General features: G+C 42.6%; 1 protein-coding gene across 2 annotated transcripts; it reads left to right on the plus strand.

The window, feature by feature from the left end:
• The first annotated feature begins 5,920 nt into the window (after positions 1-5,920).
• On the plus strand, positions 5,921-23,315 carry ptar1 (protein prenyltransferase alpha subunit repeat containing 1). 2 transcript variants are annotated; one of them, XR_267469.4, is made up of 8 exons: positions 5,921-6,075; positions 10,812-10,981; positions 11,225-11,291; positions 14,257-14,361; positions 16,837-17,080; positions 18,897-19,255; positions 19,588-20,277; positions 22,469-23,315. XR_267469.4 is itself a non-coding variant. In XM_005461815.4 (7 exons), exons 1-7 carry the CDS (start codon positions 5,990-5,992, stop codon positions 19,970-19,972), a joined length of 1,416 nt encoding a protein of 471 aa, XP_005461872.1. In that variant the 5' UTR covers positions 5,921-5,989; the 3' UTR covers positions 19,973-23,315. The 2 variants fall into 2 exon arrangements, 1 of the variants encoding a protein (XP_005461872.1); XM_005461815.4 differs by having other exon boundaries at positions 19,588-23,315.
• Positions 23,316-23,487: the final 172 nt, after the last annotated feature.

Below are 23,487 nucleotides of genomic sequence, written 5' to 3' on the forward strand. Positions count from 1 at the left end.
CACACTACCAGGATATACAGCAATGACATCGGAATGTCGTTCGGACCGGAGAAGTGTAGTCGGATGGTAACAAAGAGAGGGAAGGTAGTCAAAACTGAGGGGATTGAACTACCAGAAGGCAACATTGCAGACATAGAGGACAGTTACAAGTACCTGGGTATCCCGCAGGCGAATGGGAACCATGAAGAGGCCGCTAGAAAGGCTGCCACCACTAAATACTTGCAGAGGGTCAGGCAAGTCCTGAGGAGTCAGCTGAACGGTAAGAACAAGATCCGGGCCATCAACACCTACGCCCTGCCCGTGATCAGGTACCCTGCTGGGGTAATACGCTGGCCAAAGGAGGAGCTAGAAGCCACTGACATCAAGACAAGAAAGCTCCTTACCATGCATGGAGGGTTTCACCCCAAGTCGAGCACCCTGAGGCTGTACGCTAAGCGGAAGGAAGGGGGCCGGGGACTGGTGAGTGTCAGCACCACAGTCCAGGATGAGACAACGAACATCCAAGAATACATTGGGAAGATGGCCCCAACTGACCGAGTGCTCAGTGAATACCTCAGGCAGCAGAAACCCAAGAAAGAGGAGGGAGACGAGGAACCATCATGGAAGGACAGGCCCCTGCACGGTATGTACCACCGGCAGATAGAGGAGGTGGCTGATATCCAGAAATCCTACCAGTGGCTGGACAAAGCTGGACTGAAAGACAGCACAGAGGCATGGCAGCACAGGAACAAGCTCTGAGTACAAGATCCATAGAGGCTGGGGTCTATCACACCAGGCAAGACCCCAGGTGCAGGCTGTGTAAAGATGCCCCTGAGACAATCCAGCACATAACAGCAGGGTGCAAGATGCTAGCAGGCAAGGCATACATGGAACGCCATAACCAAGTGGCCGGCATAGTATACAGAAACATCTGTGCCGAGTATAACCTGGAAGTCCCAAGGTCAAAATGGGAGATGCCCCCAAGGGTGGTAAAATGGTAAATGGCCTGTATTTATATAGCGCTTTAATAGTCCCTAAGGACCCCAAAGCGCTTTACATATCCAGTCATCCACCCATTCACACACACATTCACACACTGGTGAGGGCAGCTACATTGTAGCCACAGCCACCCTGGGGCGCACTGACAGAGGCGAGGCTGCCGGACACTGGCGCCACCAGGCCCTCTGACCACCACCAGTAGGCAACGGGTGAAGTGTCTTGCCCAAGGACACAACGACCGAGACTGTGCAAGCCGGGGCTCGAACCAGCAACCTTCCGATTACAAGGCGAACTCCCAACTCTTGAGCCACGATCGCCCTAAATAGCACTAATAATAATAATTATTTGATGTAAAAAAAAGTTTATGAGAATCATTTTATATATTTTTCCATAGCATTACATTTGAATTTAACAGTTCAATCTTTCAAATAACAGACGGATATTTGTGAAAGAATGACCGAGCTAAGATCCTGTGGGACTTCCAGATACAGACGGACAAAATGGTGGTGGCTAACCAACCGGACATAGTGGTGGTAGACAAACAGAAGAAGACAGCCGTAGTGATCGATGTAGCGGTTCCGAATGACAGCAACATCAGGAAGAAGGAACATGAGAAGCTGGAGAAATACCAAGGGCTCAGAGAAGAGCTCGAGAGGATGTGGAGGGTGAAGGTAACGGTGGTCCCCGTGGTAATCGGAGCACTAGGTGCGGTGACTCCCAAGCTAGGCGAGTGGCTCCAGCAGATCCCGGGAACAACATCGGAGATCTCTGTCCAGAAGAGCGCAGTCCTGGGAACAGCTAAGATACTGCGCAGGACCCTCAAGCTCCCAGGCCTCTGGTAGACCCAAGCTTGAAGGATAAACCGCCCGCAGGGGAGTGCTGGGTGGTTTTTAAAAAAAAAATATATATATAGATATAGATATATATGTTCAGAAAAAATGTATTTATTTTACAAAATAGTGAAACATAACATTGTGTGGTCTTGCAGTTTGGCACAAATCCTGTTTTGACTCCATAAAAATGAACAACATTTACAACATATCTGTAATATCCTGAACATTCAACACATCCACACATGCATTTCAAGAAGCATCCTGACCTTCCAAGTCACATTATTCAGTGCAGACTGTGCTGCATCCAACCCTAAACCAGTAACCAGGCAGAACTACAGAACAGTGTCACTGGTAGCTGAAGACCAGTCAAATGTGGCTTGTGCGTGTATTTGTTCACAGAACATGACTTCTAAATATTCAAACTAAACCTTTAACATTAAATAGTTACACACATGTAACACAGCCAGTGGGCTGAAACGCGTCTTTTTTAAACAAGTTTATCCAAAGAGCACCTCTGACGAGCAAGAATCCAAGAAGCACTCCTTTACAAACCCTGTTTTCAAGTTACACTTTCAGAAAATGTTTCTCAACAGTTAATGTAATAGTTTTGTTAACTCCTTGAATTAAAGCTGATAGTCTAAAGTTTTTAGTCAGATGTTGTTTGTTTGATTCAAAGTCCAGTGTGGTGATACACTGAGGCAAATGGCAAAATAATGTTTAATGTGTGAAACACTTATGAACTTGACAGAGATCAGAGGGAGTAACCAACCAATAATGCAAAAGCACAAATGTAAAGGGAATACTACAGAAGACTGTTATATAGTTATTTTAATTTAAAGGCTGCTGTTGTGATACTGTTAGACCTGAAGCCGTAGGTGTTGGGCACTTGGGCAAAGAAATGAGATAAGCTGTCACCACATCACCACCTAGTGGTGAGGTGGATCAGGTGGTGGGGCGGGAATGATGAACAGATGTGGTGTACCCAGCAGCTGTCACAGCTCTGGTCTGTGGTGGTCTGAGAGATCTTCAATCCCACCTCCAGCATAATGCTGCACATCCTCTGTAATATGTCGGGTTTATTTCAGCCTTGCAAAGCGAGTGCTCGTGTTTCACCAATAGAAACATGTGACTTCCGTTTTTTATTCTATTACAGGTCTACTAATGACCATGGGCCTATTACACTAGATTTTGGGGGGGTTTCATGAAAAGAAAAATCATTATTCTTATCTGAATGAGTTGTGTAGTTGTAGTTGTGTAATTTTTACAAATGAACTTAATTGTGGAGGAAATGGAGTCTTCACAGTGTCCAGGGTGAACATATATGAGGAGACCGTTAATGTTGGCACCCAGGAGGTGGGACTCATGACCCTCATTTCTATTAGCAAGCTTGCAAATTAAATACAGTTTAGTGTCCACTCTGACTGATCAGAACATTTTAATTATCACATAAAACTCTGCAGGGTAATGCATGGACAGCAGTGTGTGTAACAAAGTTGAGTTTCCTTAAACCATTTTTAGCCCATGGTAATTCTGAAAATGAGAGACAACGAGCATAAACACAATAAAGGAAATATAGTACCTACTTTATTTTAACAAATTCAAAATGAAACCTCTCTCTCTCCTAGTTAGTCCTTTATTGTTAACATAATTGGCAAAGCTCATTGTTTCTACTATTGGATCCAAGTCTGTGAAAGTCTGAAGTTCATTACACACAATCCATTCAGCAGCTGGGACAAAGTAGTGTTGTAGTGTTTAATGGGAGACCTGAAACAAAACTCTAATAACACTTTTTAAAATCACATACAACATTAAGAATGGTCTGTTACAACTCTACAAGTCAGCATGTTAATTCTGTCAGCCAGTGTAATAAAACCCACAGTATGCTGGACTGTCCCTGTCTACTGTAAACCTTTTCTGTATTTATAAAATAAGAACTTCACAGCTCACGTAGCACTTCTTATCTTATCATTGTTTCTCTTTTCCCACTTACTCTAAGCATGGGTGGCAGGGTTAACCAACGATGTGAAGCATTTGTTTTTGCCTGCCATTGTCCTTTATCCAGGTAAAATCCTCACTGAGATTAAAATCATCACAACATAATCAATCACATAATCATATTCAGTACAGACAGGTGAACACATAAATGTGGATCATTTGCAACAACAGTCATTAAAAATAGTTACACTGATCAAAGCAGTGATTCTCTCACTCCTTTAAAATGGACTTCAGCTCCCCATCACAACCACTGCAGCCTGCAGTGAACACTCCTGTGTTTTATTTAAGAGCAGGTCCTGATGACACAGTAAACCTAACCATGCTCTATAAAGGACTGGGCAGACCTTTACTCACAGTAGCTTCATAGATGCATCATGTTTCTGATGATTAAAGATCAGAATAAATTACAACAGTTAAAAGTATGAACTAAGATCAGCTTAAAGAATAAACAGATCATTTTTCTATGATCAGTACTTTCAAATGCTTTACTGTGTATTCAGCAATAAAAACAGCCTGTCAGTATTCATTCAGCAGGCCAGACAGAGACAGGATAACAGGGCCTGCAGTTTAATAACATCACATTATGCAGTAAAAGGAAATTAAACAGAAGAGAAGCTCACAGATGAAGCCACAAAAATGATTTTCAGTTGGACAGAGATTAAAGGTGTAGTAAGGGTGCTATTGTAGAGTCATCACCTTACGACACCTTGAGACAACTGTTGTTGGCGCTATAACAACAAAATTGAATTGACTTAAAAAAGGTAGAAGATGAAGGAAAGGTGCCAAAAGCAGTGGGAGAAGAAAGAAAAAGACTTACAAAATCTAAAGAAAAGGTGCAGGAAGGAACCGAAAGAGGAGACGATAATATCACAGCTGTTTCAAATAGAAGGAAACACGTACGGGGAAATGTGACTGTGCTGTAGAAGACGACACCATAGAACAATGTACTTTACTGCACTGTCACAAACATGAGACAGCTGATAAAAACCTTAATAATGTGAAAGTGAAACTGGGTCATATTTATTTTAAAAGAACACAAGAAATAAAACTATCAGGCCATATTTACATATTTGTTTTTTAGAAAGACAGATAAATGTTTTGAGTAGAATCTGTAGTTTTATTTATTTGTTTTGTTTTTTGTTTATTTGTTTGTCTTTGTGAACGAGAGTTTATTCAATAGTCATACCAGTGGGTGGCAGTAATGCACCTTTTTTGATATTTACGAGCCGCCAATAAAAATGACTAAGAAAAAGGAGTCGGTGCTCTGGGAGCAGCAGTTTGGCATAAACTGGTTTGTGACTGGACTGGAATGGCCTCCTCATTCTGCTGAGGCTGTGAGGAGAGTGCAAGGGCAGTCTAGATGGAGAGAGAAGACTGTTCAACCAAATTCAACCTCACCCTGTGGACAGAGTGGGAAAACAGAATCTACAGTTACAGTTGACAAGATGTTGTTGTTAGTTGTCACTGACTGTGCAGCTTGATTAAAATACAAAACAGATCAAATCAAAATGATAATCAAAGGAGCAGAGAAGATCTTTGGTGTAAAAGCATTTCAGAACATATTAACAAAGGACTGGAGGGATCCAGGGACATCAGGAGGGAGGATAATAAGAAAGCTCGACGTTTAATAGCAAATGGACAAGAATTTAAAGGATTCATGAAACCAGAAATGATCTGTATTAAGGAAACTTGGCTCAAACCAACTTTCTGTAATCAGAGGATATAGCAGGGTATGCAGAGACAGAGGCGAGGTTCAGGGAGGAGGATGTGTAACAGAATATAGATTATAGATTAGTCCAAGTTTGGAATAGAAAGGACAGCATCAACCCATGCAAAAGGCTTTCATCTGAACCAATGAACTTCATTTCTATTTGAATGGAAATATATTGTGATGTGGCGATTTTAATGCACACATCTCATCATGGTGTACTAATAATGATCACAACAGAACATGAATTACAGCATTAATGTAAAATAAAAAATCATGTTGAAATGATCGGAGGGGCACAAGAGTTAATAGGAGAACAGGTTTGGAATCAGCGACTGATCTGAACTATAATATAAATGACGGTCAACACTCCACACCAGTTGGTGGCGGTAATGCACCAATTCGTTGTTTGCTAACCGCCAATAAAAACAACGAGGAAGAAGAAGAAGAAGCAGAAGAAGACGGTGCTCTAAAAATGGCGGAGTCGGAGGAGGAGGTAGACGTCTTGGTCCAGAGAGTTGTCAAAGACATCGCGAATGCATTCAAGAAGAACCCCAGCATGTGAGTACAGTCGGCTGCGAACAAACAGCGCTGGGCCCGGAGGCCTGTTTCACACCCAGCGGATCCAGGGCTAGGCCACGGCTGATTCAGGGTTTAAATTATGGGCGTGGACTCTTACCTGGAATCGGAACTGTCTAGATGAAGTTTACATTTTAGACACTTAGTTTTGTTTGTTCTGTTCAGTTGTGAGACATGATGTCGTGGGGATTACTGTTTACTTACAATTAAATAACTTAAAACATTGCTGCAGCGGGATATTTCACGACTTTACCGAGCTGAGCTATGCAGCTTTGAAAATGCGACATTCCGATCATGTTGTTTCATTAATGGTGTTATTATTTATTTCGCCGGTGAATGAACTGGGATGCTTAACATTTGTGTATATGGTGGTACCGAATATTTGCATGCCATGAGAAGCACGTGATGTTAGGTCAATCATGTGTGATAGTATGTTAAGAATTTTAAGGCTGCAGCTATCAGTTATTTTGGCAATCAAATATTCTGATTATTCTATCGATTAATCGAGTAATCTGATACTTTTGTCGTATTAATGAGCACTAATCAATATTCCAAACAGGAAAAAAATAGGGCTTTCAAAGCTACTCACTGGTTTAGAATTTGCTATGTTTTAAAAGGACTTTTTCCCAGTAAAGGTTTTAATGGTGACTACAGGAACAAGTGTCGCTTTTTGAGATGCTGGGAAAATGTGTGTAAAATGCTCGACAACAGAGCGCTGCAGACATGTGGCTTAAATAAGATATCAAAGTACAGAATTTGAGACAAGGATTTTTAAAATTTACTCGATGAATCGTTGTAGCTTCTAGTTTAGTGTGATAACCACAGATTTTCAGCTGCTTTGGGTTTTTTGCTAGCCTTTGGAAAAAGAATCCCCTCAGTTTGGATGTGTTTGGTTCACTTTTAAGTTTTCTGGGTGTTAGTGTCAGAATGGATGACAGCAGTAACACGTGTTTTCTTAGCTTTTATTTGTAATTCATTCAAAATAAAAATGTAAAAACTTCCTTTTAACAGGAAGAAACCTCTGACAGAACCAGGCTCAGGGAGGGGCGGGGCCATCTGCCGCGAATGGTTGGGATGGGAGAAGGACTTTTTGCCCATTAGAGAAAACATATTTAAATAGTCATTACTGGTTAGCGTTAAAGGGATTGTTGGCTCAACAGAGCTCTGACTGTTTGTCAGCCTGGCTACAGTGCTGAAGAGAAACCTGGGGTTGTTCTTATTTTCTTCAATCAGTGACGAATAGTAAGATGTTCTGGCTTTGCGGAGGGCTTTCTTATAAAGTAGCAAACTATTTCTCCAGGCTAAATGATGATCCTCTAAATTTGTGACACGCCATTTCCTCTCCAGCTTACGAGTCATCTGCTTTAAGCTACGTGTTTGAGAATTATACCACGGAGTCAGGTACTTCTGATTTGAGGCCTTAGTTTTCACAGGAGCTACAGTATCCAGAGTCGTACGTAGTGAGGAGGTAAAATTATTAACCAGATAATCGACCTCTGTTGGAGTAGCGTTCAGATAGCTGCTCTGCTCTATGTTGGTACAGGGCATTGAAGATGATAACAGTGGGTGGATTATATTCTTAAACTTAGTTACAGCACTTTCAGAAAGACATCTACTTTGATAAAGTAGATGGCTGCTGTGATTGCAGCCATTCCCCAACTCTCTGTGAATGGTACTCATGGACATTGATCAGTGGTTGATGATCAATGGTCATAAGAATTTGCATAATTAAGATTAAGGAACTGACCTCCCACTGAAAACGTTACGTCCAGATGAACAACTTTTGGAGATTTATGTACCTAGATGATTGCGTATGCATCAAGACATTACTGTTTTTACTTTTGTACTTATATATATTTTCCATCCAAATGAATGGAGAATATCTTCTTCACATGCTTTTCACACCTCCAGTATTTTGAAGCTTAACTAGTTCAGCATAGTTTGACCTAGAGATGGAATTCAAACTTTAAACAGGTCCCAAGACCTTGATCTACTAAGGTATTACTAGGATTTTCTCTTTTTACGGGTTTATACAGTTTTGTGACATTTTCAGAGACTTTCTGAGAGTACTACAGAGAACCTGTTCAGCTCTATAAATTAAAATTCTCTGAAAAGGTCTTTTTTTGTTTTGTCCATCCATCCATCTTCTTGCGCTTTATCCGGGGCGGTCGCGGTCGCACCAGCCTAAGCACAGAAGCCCAGACCTCCCTCTCCCCAGCCACCTCCTCCAGCTTGTTCAGGCGAACACCAAGGAGTTCTCAGGCCAGCCAAGAGATATAATCTCTCCAGCATGTCCTGGGTCTGCCCCGGGGTCTCCTCCCGGGGGGACATGCCCAGAACACATCCCCCAGGAGGCATCCTTGTCAGGTACCCGAACCACCTGAACTGGCTCCTTTCGATGTGAAGGAGCAGCGGCTCTACTCTGAGCCCCTCCTGGATGTCCACACTTCTCATCCTATCTCTAAGGGAGAGGCCAGCCACCCTTCGGAGGAAGCTCATTTCTGCCGCTTGTATCCGCGATCTCGTTCTTTCGGTCACTACCCACAGCTCGTGTCCATAGGTGAGGGTAGGGACGTAGATCGACCGGTAAATTGGGAGCTTCTCTTTTACACTCAGCTCTCTCTTCACCACAACAGACCGGTGCAGCGTCCGCATCACTGCAGCACCAGCACCAATCCGTCTGTCGATCTCCCGCTCCCTTCTCCCGTCACTCGTGAACAAAACCCAGAGATACTTAAACTCCTCCACTTCGGGCAAGAACTCGTCCCTGACCTGGAGTGGGCACTCCACCCCTTTCTGGCTGAGGACCCTGGCCTCTGATTGGAGGTGCTGATTCTCATTCCTGCAGCTTCACACTCTGCTGCGAACCATTCCAGTGTGAACTGGAAGCCACTACCCGATGAAGCCAACAGAACCACCCCATCTGCAAAAAGCAGAGATGAGATCCTGAGACAACCCAAGTGAAAGCCTTCCACCACTTGGATACGCCTAGAAATTCTGTCCACCAAGACAGCCCTACAATATCCAGAGCCTTCAGGAACTCAGGGTGACTCTTATCCACCTGAGGAGCTCTGCCACCAAGGAGTTGTTTAACTGCCTCAGTGACCTCACCCCCGGGGATCGACGAGTCGTCCCTTTTGTCCCCAGACTTTCATGGAAGACAGTGAGATTAAGGAGGTCCTTGGAGTATTCCTTCCACCGCCTGACAATGTCCTCAGTCAAAGTCAGCAGCGCTCCACCCACACTGTACACACCACTTTCCCCTCCTGAGTCGCCTGCTGGTTTGCCAGAATCTCTTCAAGGCAGTCTGAAAGTCTTTTTCCATGGCCTCTCTGAACTCCTCCCACACCCAAGCAGAGCATTTCTAGGTTTTTTCTATTTTGATTATTTTCTGCATTGTGGTGGAACACTGAAAACATCAAAACTATGAAACGACACATGTGGAACTAAATGGATTTTTGCATTATAGACCACTGATTTTAAAAAGGGGGAAAAAAAGTCTTGAACAGTTATTGTCCCATCCAAAAGTCTTGGATATGATTGATGAACCACAGAAATTCAAATATAGGTGCTTCTGAAATCACACCCTTTATTTTCTGCCCAGCCCTCAGCTTTGAAATCTGCCACCCACTCTGGTTTCATGCTTCCAAAAATAAAAATAATTCTGGGAAGGTGGAGTGAGGACTTAGTAATACTACATAACAGTGTTAAAATTCAGACTGGGATGGTGAACGTGAACTGTAGTTTGTGTATGTGGAGACACTTCAGCTCAGCATGAACGTCGCAGATTCAGAGACGGTGTTTGTTTTGCTTGTTGTCAATGCTGGCACTGTCAATTTAAGTTCGTTTAACTCATTTTGATGAGGAAACTTTGAGCAAAGGACACTGGAGAGGCATGACCGGCAGTGCAGTGACATAGTATGTTTAACAGCCCCCCCCCCAAAGTGTACATTGGGCCCAAGATCAGAAATAAGCAACATGTTATACTTGAAAGAAAACATGAGATCATTTCTTGGAAATGACAAAACTATTCAGTGTGTTTTAAATGGACGACCCTAAATGGCTACAGATGTATACAGGATCAATCATTACATTATTAATCATTCTAATAATTTACCTGAATTCGACCTTGTGTCAGATCTGTGATGTATTGATTGCTATGTTGTTCCAGCAGTGTGTTATTGTTTGTTATAATAGAGAAGGATCCCAAACATGGACCAAGCCACTGCACTCTGACAGCCTTGTAGATCTCACTCTATATTACAGCACTACTCACATGTCATAGTATCATCATATGCACATGTCCCTGTTACATGTAAGCTGGGAGATGTGACCCGACTGTACAAAGCTTCTGCAACCTGACCTTGTGTCGTAGGTTGCCATGTTTTTGTTGTACTGCGTTTATTTCAGCACTGCTTCAGTTTGATGAGCTACATTTTTGAAAAGTCAAATTTCAGCAGATTAAGTTCATTAAAGGTGCTTTTTTTGATTTACTCATTACTCAGTTTTTGGCACTGCTGCTTGGTACACTTACACTGGTTGATATTGTGGTAATCTAATCTTTGAGTATTGCAAATGTTTTTAAGCGTTTCAGGGAAATGGTTACATTTTTAGCATTCGCATTTTTTGTCATTCAGAGTCTTTCCTAATTTTAGACTGGTTGGTTACTGTAATGTTTTTCCCTTGTTCACCCTCATTGTCACTCTCTGCTCCCTCAGTGATGAGATCGGTGTGATCCTGTGTCCAGAGGCACGCTACAACCGCAGTCCCATAGTGCTGGTGGAGAACAAGCTTGGTGTGGAAAGCTGGTGTGTTAAATTCCTGCTGCCGTACGTCCACAACAAGCTGCTGCTGTACCGCCAACGCAAGCACTGGCTGGACAGAGAAGGTAGCTCGATAATAAAAGCAATCCCAGAGGTCGAGTAAAAGGAGTCTGTAATATTTGATTTGTTTATTTAATGTATTTATTTTAAAGTTGATAAAGGTTTGAGCATCCAGTCATGGTCAGTTATAGTGGCTGATGACCTCCTTGTTTTATCCTGCTTAGTTTTAAACGTGTGTTTTATGGTTTTGTTGTTTCCACAAGTGAAACTCAAAGTGAAGCAACATCCTGTGTTTCCTTCTGTCTCAGCTTTAGTGGATATCACCTGCACGCTGCTGCTGCTGAACCCAGACTTCACCACTGCGTGGAATGTCAGGTACAGGAATGCTACAACAAAACAACGTTATGTTCTGATAAATGTCGTTATAGTGAGAGCGATGCTTTCCTTTCATGGGTTCCAGCGTGTTTTTTCCCTGACTGTCACACAGGAAGGTTTTCTTGATGTCAGGTAACATTAGCTGACAGCAGAGGTCTCAGGTGAAACCAGACGCCCCACTCACATTGTCTGTCAGGTGATCCCAGTGGGTCACCTATTGGGGTGAGGCAGGGTCTCACAATGGTTTCACCTGAAACTTCTGCTGATAATGACGCACGCCTTCTTTCACACCGAGGCACATCATCAATATCCAACGACCCCCATAAGGAACAATTCCCACTAGGGATTAAATACTGGGACTCTCCACCGCTTGGTTTTAGAACTGAAGAAGCATCTTTGATTAGAGATGAAGCATTTTTTAAAACTTAAAGAAGTCCAGTCACTTTCTTTCCTTAGACAATCCTGGCAGTTTGGCATCCTCCTGCTGCTGTGTTATCCCCCTGTGTCCATACCACTAATACTAATAATGAATAGTGTCAGGATGTAAGGATCTGTCAGCACACATAACAAAGCTAATGCTTTTAACAGTTCAAGTGTGATAAATTTGTGGGGCGGCTGTGGGTCGTCGACTAATCAGAAGGTCAGCAGATTGGTTCCTGACTCCTCCAATCAGCATTCCAAGGTAACCCTGGCAAGATACCTAACCCACTGACGCATCCATTGGAGTATATAGATGGAGTATATTTGGATATGTGTATGGTTGGAGTGTGGATTTCATAAAGAAGTTAAGAAAAGATGAGTGATGTGTATGAGTCTTTGTGTAATGGGTCAATGAGACTCGCAGTACAAAGTGCTCTGAGTGCTCATCTGAGTAGAAAGGCTCTATAGTACCAGTCCAGTTACTATTTGACCATCACAGGGCTCGCAAAATTTCAAAATCCCTGGGAGGCACTCTTCAGTTTTTGGTAGCCCAAAATAAATTTAAATAGCCCGAAAAAAAAAAAAAAAATGAGAACAATTTTTGATGGATGTTTTGTTTCCTTTACAGTAATATACATTAAAGTATAATATTGTAAAGGAAACAAAACATCCATCAAAAACTTGTTAAAACACAAATTACAACAATTGTATAAAAATCACAATCATCAACTCAAATATTTGGAACTGTGTAGAACATGAATCAGTCTGTGTCAGATCCTGAATCTGCTTAAGTCCCGGGTAAGAGGTAAGTGGAACCAAGATCGAGGACATTTGCTTTTTGAAGTTTGCAAATACGGCTACATTTTGCCAATGGTATACTCTTTAGAAACACTGTTCTAAACAGCTTTTTCAGGACTTCTTGTTGTGCTTCGTTTATTTTTAGTATGTTTTTGCAATTGGTGTTTGTTCTGGGACAGATACTGCAGACTGGGCAATAATGCATTCCTCATGGATTCTGATGGGGTCTTTCTTAAAATTACTGGTCCCAGTAACAAAGGCGCTTGTCGACTCAGATATCGAGGGAAACTCACGACACACCTGGCAGAACATGATGTTATTTAGCTCGTCATATTCCAGCCACAGAAATTCTTTTGTCCATGAAACCATAAAGCTGCACTTTCTTTTTGCCTCATAGTCTGATTTGTCATAACTTTTCCGTTTTGTGGTCGGCTTTTCTTTGGCTGTCCCTTCTTCACCCTGACCTGTCTTTTTTGGCTCTGCAGAACTAAAATTCCAGCGTAAATCCTGCTGCTTTTACACAGGTACTCACATAACGGTCAGCGATTCTCTGCCCAATCAACCTCTCACATGTTTAAGCTTGCTGTGGGAGATTTCACTTGTCAGGTTTGAATAGTAGCTAATGAGTGATAAGATGATGTCACAGGAATTGGTGCGCAATTAATCGTCACTCACCAATCAGTGCTGCCGCTCTCTATACACAGTTCGCGCGATTGCAAAGTGAAAGTGAAAGCCAAAAAAGAAGAAGTGCAAATTCAAACGCGATTTCACATATTGACAGTGGTTCATCGATGCCAATGACATAATTACCCAGCTAGCGCCAGTGTCCGGCAGCCTCGCCTCTGTCAGTGCGCCCCAGGGTGGCTGTGGCTACAATCACCAGTGTGTGAATGTGTGTGTGATTGGGTGGATGACTGAATGTGTAAAGCGCTTTGGGGTCCTTAGGGACTAGAAAGCGCTATACAAATACAGGCCATTTACCATAATTACCCAGCTACATTTGCGAAAGAATGGAACAGCATTGACATACATTTTCCTTCCTGTGATAGCCCGACGGGCAGGGCTGAGTTAGTTTGGTAGCCTGACTGGAAAAATCGCTAGCCCCGGGACGTCGGGCTAGCGATTTTGCGAGCCCTGCATTATCAGTATACTGGTTAAACAGTGTGCAGTGTAACTGGGTTTGAAACTGCTGCATGTCTTCACTCTGCTCTCTCCTGTTTCCTGTCATCTCTTTGTTTCTATCCTGGAAAAGTATAAACTCCACAGAGTGTTTCATGTGTCAGAGTTTCAGATCAACACCGACTGTGTGGCCATCTGTTTATTTAGAACAGAGAGACATTTGTAGTTTGTTCAACTCATTCAAACCAATGTAAACAAAACGTGAACAAAAATCATTTCCCCATTTGCAGCTCATCAAAGTCTGTTGCAACAGTTACCATTTTTATATTTAGTCACAGGCATTAGATTATATCCATTATGGAATATCATGGATGGTCTTACTTAAGCATATCCTGCTTTTTAGAAGAGTCAGAATTAAAGCACAGTCAGAGTCGTCCCCTCGAAATGAACTAAAAGATGAAACAAATGATGGAGACAAAATCTGGACGTTGCTCTGCAGAGTGTCAGAAACCATCTTTGGTCAGGATAAAAGATCACAACATGCATGTGCTCTAACTGAATCTGTGGGTGAGAGAGTGAGTCTTTATATTGATGTATTTACTGTCATTGTGGTTTCTTGTTATTGCAGGAAGGAGTTACTGCAGTGTGGAGTCCTTAACCCAGAGAAGGACCTCTACCTGGGCAAGCTGGCTTTGACCAAATTTCCCAAGAGCCCAGAGACCTGGATACATCGGTAAAGCCGCTTCAGCTTTTTTTAAACACTCAGATGTTCCAAGCTGCTTTATTTGTGTGGGCTCGGGAGTTATTCAAACTCCTGAGGTTGCTCTGATGAGCACGTATGGGTTCTTAGGCTACACTTTATTTTCTTCATTGACTTTTTCCAAGTAGTTTTGAACAGTTTTCTAACAGTAGCACTGTTTGTGCTGAGCGCACCTTTAATATCCTGAGATATTAAAGGTGTTTTAATCCCATTGAAAAACAACAACGATGTTCTAAGCCAGGGGTCGGCAACCTGCGGCTCTTTAGTCCTTATAGTGCGGCTCCGCCTGGTTTGGGCAAATAAATTAGAAGTATTTAGCTGAGGTGTATTTTATTTATGTTAGTTCTTTTTAACTCGTAGTTCTAAATTGGAAGATTATTGTGATATTGAAATATAAAAATAAAATTCTGTTATTTTTTCATCGCTCAAAATAAGAGTCACACTCGGGGAAGCCGGTGTACCCGCCGAAACGCCGTGCATTTATCGAGACTTTCAACCCCAGGTAGGCCAATTATGGATCTTCGGATCCACATTATGTCAGCAGCTGTTCTCCACCGTGAACTATGTTAAAGACAAACACCGCTCACACCTGACAGATGACAGCTTACAGTCCTGCGTAAACTGACTTCTATAGCCCCGATTTGCGGACTCTGTGCGCAGAGGTTCAGGAGCAGAAGTCCCATTGTAAACAAATCACTCATGTTTCCATGAGCATGCTTTTGAGCATCTCTTTATTGAGCACTTTTCACACACGGTTGCTGTACGCATACAGCCGGCTGTAGCTTTTCAGCTCACAGCCCGACATACACCACCAACAACACAACAGCACAGATAGCGCAGATGTAAAGGCGGCGAGGCGTGATTGCGGGTGTCGCTCAGGTGCGTCCGCCTCCCCTGCAGCGGCGCTGCAGACCACGCCCCGCCGCACGCATTAACCAGGTAAAATACATATTTAGGCAGAATTTTGCAAATTCTGGTGCCTGTCGCTCGGTCAGGCCTCTTCCGGGGCAAAGGGGGCCCTCGGGCCTCCGGCCTCGGGGCCTGCAACTCGGTTCACTCTGGCACAGCTGGCTGCCGGCAGAGCCGGCGGGCACGCCAGTGCAGCCCCCTCTGGCTTCTGCTCCGTGGCTACTGGGTGACCCCCTCGCCTGGGGATCTCCTCAGCCCTTCCCAGGAAGGTGGCACGGATGCCCCTCCGGTGGTACTCCTTGGGCTCTCGCACTCTGGGGCCTCTGGATGTCTGGAGCCTGGATCTCCTCCATGCCTGCTTCATGCCCTGGGGGACGGGGCTATGGGCCTCCACACCCTCTAGCAGACCGTTACATGGGGAAACCTTTTGTATACAAGCGCGTTGATCCACACAGGTGTGCACACGGGTGTTCACTGTTCGTAGACATAAACTACACCTTTCTTAGCTGCTACTTCAAAGCACATTGTGCGCTGTCTCTCCTGCGTGCTGCACAACAACTTTCAATATTTAGTATTTACTGATGTTCACACTTAGCTAGATTAACGTGATGGTGTTGTGTTTAGTATGTTGCTTTGTTTTTGTTTGGTTTTTTTTTTTTTGCTTGTCTTCTCTTCTTTTTCTCTCAACAGGTGATCCAGGAGATTTTTTTCTTTCTCTTTGTCTTTGTAAGTGCCCTTTCTCACTGTCCCTTTTCCCTTCTGTTTTTCTTTTCCTTCCTCTCTTTCTTTCTCCCTTTCCTATCCCCCAGTCATGTCTGTCCCATCTGTAACAACTGAAAATAAAATAAATAATAACAACAAAGTTTGATCAAATGGACCAATACGGCAATGCCATGATGATCCATTTGGCAGAATAAATCCATTTGGTATCCTTGTTGGTCTTCAGACAACAATTCTGACGGCTAAAGAACCAAATGGGACAGACAAAAAAAAAAAAAAAAAAAAAAAAAGAATTTTGCAAATATCTATTTTTCATCTTTCAGCAGCATAGAGCTTTTTTCCAATTATTTTTTAAGAGTCAGGTCAAGGCTCCAACAGCCCAAAGGCGATATAAGGGTGGCGGCTGACAGTTTTTGTTTGCTACATGGATCATTTTAGTTCAGCTGAGTGTCTTTGCTTTTGTTATATTTCTTTAAGAGTTCAAAATGTGTTGATTACATAAATATAATTTAATTTTCTCTGTAGCACTTCATGGATTTCATAAGCAGCACAACTTAGTTGTTCACACAAAGCATAAAGATAAAAAACAATATATACAGTGTTATCTTCATTTTAGATGTCAAAAAGTATTTGCGGCTCCCAGTGTTTTCTTTTGCGTGGAAACCGGGTCCAAGTGGCTCTTTGGGTGTAAAAGGTTGCAGACCCCTGGTCTAAGACTTACAATGAGCACCGAGGCTCATGCTGTTCTTCCTGTAAAAGCAGTAACTGTGTACAGAGTGAATGAAGCTTTGTAACCCAGCAGCTGATGTCTTCCTGCAGACGCTGGGTGCTGCAGCAGGTCCTGAATCAGGTCTCTACTTTGGACCACAATAAGAATCAGCAGCAGGCTGAGGCAGTGCAGGCTGACGCTGAGAGGAACGAGCAGCTCAGTGACCGCTTGGCCAGGACGCTCCGCCAAGAGATGAAGGTGTGCTCTGATGCAGCCGGCCGCTATCCCAGCAACTACAATGCCTGGTCACACCGCATCTGGGTGCTGCAGCATATGGCCAGGGGCAATGTCAAGGTAGCATTTCAGCTACTCATTTAGCTTTTCAGCAGTAATTAGATTATTATAGACAACATTTTCTTGCCTCATCACACACATTCTCCCTTTTTATTTAATGTAATTGTATTACTGCTGCCTGGTGGTATGAAAGTGATGCTGCTGCTAGAAAAGTGGAGATGCTGTCCATAAACTGTGCAAACCAAAAAAATTATGGTGTAACTAAATAAATACTAGCTAAGAAATTTAAATGAATCAAAATGATCCCAGCTGGATGTCAAATAGCACTTATGGTTGAAATCAGCTGGCACAGTCATTACAGAGGAACTACATGAGTAAGGGAGGTTTCTGTCTTTAAACCAGTGGTTCTCAAAGTGTGGGGTGCAGAGTTCTGTCTGGTGGGGCGCAAGTTACCTGGGAGAAAAGTCAAGCGGAACGAATATTTAACATCGGCGAAGCAAAGTTTTTTTTGCAGCAGTTGCGTTAATAATATGCACACCCACTGAAAAGCTGCAGCCGCATGTGTAAGTCGACAGCCGCAATAAAGAAGTGTACTGAAAAGTGTGAACATGTGGTTGGGTCTGTCGTGCGTCGTTGACAGCGGTGCAGGGACATGCCAAAGCAACAGGTGGCGATATATTCCTAACTGTGTAGAAATGTTGGCCAATCAGAAGTCTAGAAGCCTGGGCGGGAAAGCGTGAACAAAGATGGCGCATGGAAGCAGAACTGAGTCCTATGTGTGGAGGGACAGAAACTGTGTGTGTATGTAAGCATTTAAACACTGCAGAGAGTAAAATTAACAGTAACAGTATTTTGTCCAAGTCCGCCATTGTAGAAATTCATTTCACTGAAACAATAACCTGGCGCCCACCTTTGACGCTGCGTTTTCTCCGTTTTCCTCGTCCAGACGTAAACACAAAAACTGAGTTTCGAAAATCTCCACCCTGGCAGGGGTTTTTAAAAATCTCCATTTTCAGTGACTGAAAACGCCGTTTACGTGTGGACGAAAGGTGCAAACACATAGAAAAATCTGCCTTTTCAAAAATACCCGGGTACGTGTGGACGTAGCCTAAGACTGAGTAGTATTAAACTCTCACTAAATTATATATTTTTCATCTCTGCTCACAAGTTTCTGGATTTCTTTTTTTATGAAACTAAGAGTGAACTTTATTTTTCCATGTTTGGCAATGTTCACATTCTGTTTAACTTGTTGCTTTTTTGAAGAAGTGCTGCAGACGAATGAAGCAGTCGAGTGACAAAAGTTACAAATAGTTGTTTGAAATGAAAGTTGTTTAAAACAAAAATGACTGAAGGATTCATTGTGAATAAGTTTATTATATAAACTAAATAAAGTTGCAGCATCGTTTTGTTTAGATTGGGTGTGAAAATATTTCTTCCTGCCATGTGGGGAATGATGTAAAAAGGCTGAACCACTGCTTTAAAGACTATTAATGTGAGAGATGTTTGAAAGGACGAGTTCATTCAGATCACCTAATTTGTCTCTTTGAACCTTTCAAATGTGTCAGAAAAAACAAACACGATATCCTGTCATCTTATTAACTACAGTTTTAGACCAAATTCAGTTTGTTTGTTTCTATTTTGGGGGGGGGGGCATTACATATTTCTTGAAAAGTTGCATTTATGGATTAATTTTCTTATTGTCATGTTCTTTTTGCGAGCTGTTGAACAACCATTCAAGGCCCCCCACATTCATGTCAATATCAAAAATTAGAACTTTATTGATTAGCTAATAAATGTAGTGATAATCTCTCAGTTAGTTTGTTGGTGTTCAGCTTCTACTCCTTCACACGTACCTTTGTCGTCGTGATTTTGGCAGGTGTTGCATGATGAGCTGTCCTCTATGCGCGTCTGGGTGTCCATGCATGTCTCTGACCACAGTGGCTTCCACTACCGCCAGTTCCTCCTTAAGGAGCTAATAGCTGAAATCTGCAAGAGGCCAGCTCACACCTCCACCAGCTGTTCGCCCCAGCGTGGGTGCAGCACAGTCCCAGAGGGCAGTCCCTGCCCACACAGCTGCTCTCACAGTAATGGAGAGCCTTCAGGACAGGAGGCGGGCGGCGAGGAAGACAGCCACGCTGACTTCACTACAGTCCTTCAACTCTTCCACCAGGAGATGGACCTTTGCTCAGACCTGATCCAGTCCTTCCCTGGACATGAAACACTCTGGAGTCACAGGTGAGAAACTGTTGGTTCACAGTGACTGCAGAATGGAGACAGACGTCGGATAAAACGAATGTTTTGTCTGTCCCGGCTGCACTTATCACATTATGGCACACGTAAACCAGCCACACAGTCTGTGGCAGGTTTTGCCCTGTCGCTGACTGCAAGCATCATTTGTGAGAAACAAGTAAAAAAATTGTCCTGTTAAATCATTTAAATATTTCTTTTGCATTAAAACATTTTCACATTTTGAGGGTGTTTAGCCCAGAGCCTATAAAAATACTTTGTGCGCAGACATGTTCAGCATTTGTAAGAATGATATTAATATACCCCCCTGTGTCTCTCAGGCGGCATGTCTTTTATTTGTGGGACCAGTGGGTGAGGGAGCATCAGCATTCCTGCAGCAGAGGATCGGACTGCAAGTTAATCCATCTGACGGATCCAGACCCAGGAGTGCCAGAGATCAGCTCTCAGAGCTGTGCAGGCCAGGGCCACGGTGTGAACGGACAGAAGCATGCTAGTGAACCTATGGAAGTAGATGGGCTGTTCCTGCCAGACCCTCACAATAGTAAGAGACTGAAGAGAGGCGTCCTGCTGCCTTGCCCCCCCACCCTGCCTACTGAACTCAGTTTTGTAAGCAGTGTTTTGGGCGGCTGCTGTAACACCGAGCAGAGACACTTCGCCCTGGCCTACAGGAAGTGGTTGGATACAGTCATTGGGCTGCAGTCCTGAGAGAGATGCTGACCTCCTTCTTTCTCCACACTGAAGCTGCCTACAGACAAAGATTTAGGATCAGCTTGCCTACAGATAGTGCAGACTTCAATAACCAGTACTTCAAAGCCAGTGATGAGTTTAGAAAGCGGTCATTGAGCAGCCGACTTGGAATCTGTTTCCTAACAATTAACAGAGGACTGAATGTTCTTAGAAACATCTGGAGCCTCTGGAGCTTCGTCTGAGCCAGTATCCCTTCAGAATGGAAATCAGCCCTCATACAACCTGTTGGCTCACTGTTATCTTCAGGTGTTTCAATACCTCAGGTACCTCAGATTTCTAGTTGTTTGTATGTGTGTGAGGTTTCATGTGCATTCTTCTTTTCCTTCTCTCTATATATTAAACAAACAAACATAAATCCAGTTATTTTCTGATTGGGGGTTGGAATCAGTCACTTACACTTTCACCCTGAATGCTGAAGCTCACCACATGACAGTGTAACCACTTTATACACGTGTAAGGTTCTGTGTAGGCACGAGTTTGTTGCATCATTGGACACAACTAAAGTCCAAAAATACTTTGCAGCATATTGAAGTGTCCTGGGACTGAACTGGACTCTGGCACCTCGTCTGCGCTTCGGCTTTCAGCCTGTATAAACATGAAGTCTGCATAAGACGTGCTGGTGAAATGGTCTTTAATAGACACATACACAGAGACGTCTGTGAAGCAAACAGTAAGCAGTGACTTCAGCAGGTATGAAGCTGCTCGTCTGCTGATGAGCTGCAGAACCTTCAGGTTTGTTTTGGCCTGCTGCAGGTTAATGACTTCTTATATCAGATTATCACTGCATCACTTTTCTGTCTTAGCTCTACTTTATATTAGACTTCCCTCAGTCATCGGGTAATACTGACCTGAGCGTCAGTAACGGCAGGTTTAAAGCACAGCGCCTGACTCTGGATTTCCATTCTGAAGGTGGTAACACGTGTTAAACATGTTACTACTCTTGGTTGATTTTCTACCCTTTAACTTCACTGATTATAGTCAGCAGCTGTCTTTGTAGCTGATGCAAAGTTAGAGTAACAGGAAACCAAAAAGCCAGTCGGTTATAGAGAAGTTGTTTGATTTTGTGTTCATAGGTCATCACAAACTCTCCTCCAACCTGAGCAGTAATGAACAACATTTATTGGTCCAGATGTTTGACTTTGGACGTTTGTCGATCTGTAGCAGAACATTCACCGGTGCTCCCTGCTGCTGCTGTTACAACAGTTTGATTTGTTACAGCTAGAAACTGTGCAACAAATGAAAATTAAACAGCACTTTTAAAATGATTGGTGTAGTTTTGTTTAGCGAGGGTAATCGGTCTACACCAGGGGTGTCAAACTCGCGGTCCAGGGGCCGCAGGGGCCCGTATACTGATGTGAAGAAACATAATGCAGTTTAAAATAAAAAGCACAAAATGATTGAATATGAAGACGACGTGAGCAGAGAGCACAAACATGCTGAGGCTGTGTCCGTGACAGACACACACTAATGCGTGCACTTATTTATTCTGTTAAACATGAACACGTGTGTGCACAGACAGAGGAGCAGTGTGTTTGTTTGAAAGGCTTCAGTTAGTTAACTTTGCTGTTTTGTCTTATACAAGATTTGAAATTTAAAAAAACAAAACATTTTAGGAAATGTTTGTTTGTTTGTTTTGTTCTACTTGAACACTAACGTGTCCTCCAATGAGACGGCAGTGCCAGCAGTGGCTCTCAGCTCGTTTCAGTTTGACCCCCCTGATCTAGACCAAAAGATTGGTATTATTTTTTTTTTTTTTTTTTTCCACGTTGTCGTTTTTACATGAGTGCCTCATTTAAAACAGTTTTAAAGTTTCTAGGAACTTTAACTTGTCCTAAAGACTTTTTAAAGGCATTTCCTGAAAGTATTATGACTGAAGGAAGTGGACAGGTACAGTCTCACATGTACTCACACCTGCAGGAGGCCAGTTTTAAGCTCACAGAATTACACAGTGTATATGATTGTTTTTGTTTGATAGCATTCAGACTTTTAACATGAATGAAATCAAAAAGCTAAATGACCATATAAACACACACGACTGCTACAGATGTTCAGGTTTGTCATCGTTACCTTCCACTCCGTCGATGTCCTTTCTCCTCCAGCTAAACTTTATTTCTTTTATGTTAGTTATGAAAATACAGGTTTGTGTGAAGCAGAAATGATGAGAGTGACATTTACATCTGATGCATTTACAGAAGCTGCCTGATTTGTAGTGTCAGTGTGATCTTGACCAGCAGCTACGTTTGCTTTTTAACATCTACCTGGTGACATTGGTTAATGGGCAGCGAGTTAAAGGCTCTCCACTTTTCACTGACATGTTGACCAAGTATAACACATTCTTCTTCTTCTTCTTCTTCTTCTTCTTCTTCTGTTTCTTTTGTCCATCAAAGTTTTTGTTTTATGTGTTTTTAATGTATAACAAGAGTTACTGTTACTCTAACACGTCATCATTTTCAGAACCGCACCTCGCAAACAGCTGGAAACTTTTGGCGTACGCGCTCATGTTTGGCAACACTTTAGAAAACACCTGCTTGGACTGACTGACAGAGCTCTGCTACACAGCTACATAGAAGGAAGTAACATAATACATCTGTTTAAAGGAATAATCAGTAACACTACTTTAGCAGCTCCTGGGAGTGATGGTTTATGCTACTATGCCTCGTCTTTTATTGTGAAGGGACTAATCCTGAATGTGTATCTGTCAAACCTGATTTCTGTTTTCCTTTTGTAAACGTTGCAGTTTGATCAACAATCTTATTTTTCTTGTCTATCCAGTATTGTCATAGTTTATGGTCACCGTAGCAACCATAAACTTTTGTGTCAAGGCCAAATAGCTTCAATTTACACAGCTGATGTTATTACTTTTTTAAAGGTCAGGTCTCCAATTGGACTGTTGTTAGCACATTAGCATAACGCTGGATGGAAAAGGTCTGTGGCCAAAGTGTGTGTGTGTGTGTGTGTGTGTGAGATCACCTCTAAACACTGTACATAATCACATCATTAATTATCTCAAAGCTTTTTTTCTTCTGTCACGTACTCTGTCGTTTCTTAAGGAGGAATGGGTTTTATCATATCAGACTGTACGCTGAACTGCTGACACAGGCTTTGAATCCAAGACTATCTATGCAGAAATGTTTGTTTTAGAAGTTCAACCTGCTCCTTTTATTTTGTTGTGGTATTCCCTAATGAATAATCCTTGTGATCTTAATTACTATTTATTTCAGGAGTGAAAGTATATTCTCTTCTAGTGCTTCTGTCATCTGCTAAACAAGATAATAAAGCTCATCTCTTCATGTCCACTGAACGCTCTGATTGATCCGTTGTAATTACTGCACATATTTATCTGCCTGTATCTCAGATAATCTCTGGTAATTAGCATATAGTGAAAAAGGTGGAGGGGGGGTCCTTTATTTTACATTCATTATGTATAAAATGAAATATTTAAACCCTTTATTTCATTTTAACTTCATTAGTAT

Source organism: Oreochromis niloticus, linkage group LG12 (genome assembly GCF_001858045.2).
Source record: "Oreochromis niloticus isolate F11D_XX linkage group LG12, O_niloticus_UMD_NMBU, whole genome shotgun sequence".
Lineage (NCBI taxonomy): Eukaryota > Metazoa > Chordata > Actinopteri > Cichliformes > Cichlidae > Oreochromis > Oreochromis niloticus.

Coding starts and splice junctions, on each gene's coding strand:
- ptar1 (XM_005461815.4), top strand. CDS start 5,990: ATGGCGGAGTCGGAGGAGGAGGTAGACGTCTTGGTCCAGAGAGTTGTC. Junction 14,362..16,836: donor CCAGAGACCTGGATACATCG/GTAAAGCCGCTT, acceptor GTCTTCCTGCAG/ACGCTGGGTGCTGCAGCAGG. Junction 17,081..18,896: donor TGGCCAGGGGCAATGTCAAG/GTAGCATTTCAG, acceptor TGATTTTGGCAG/GTGTTGCATGATGAGCTGTC.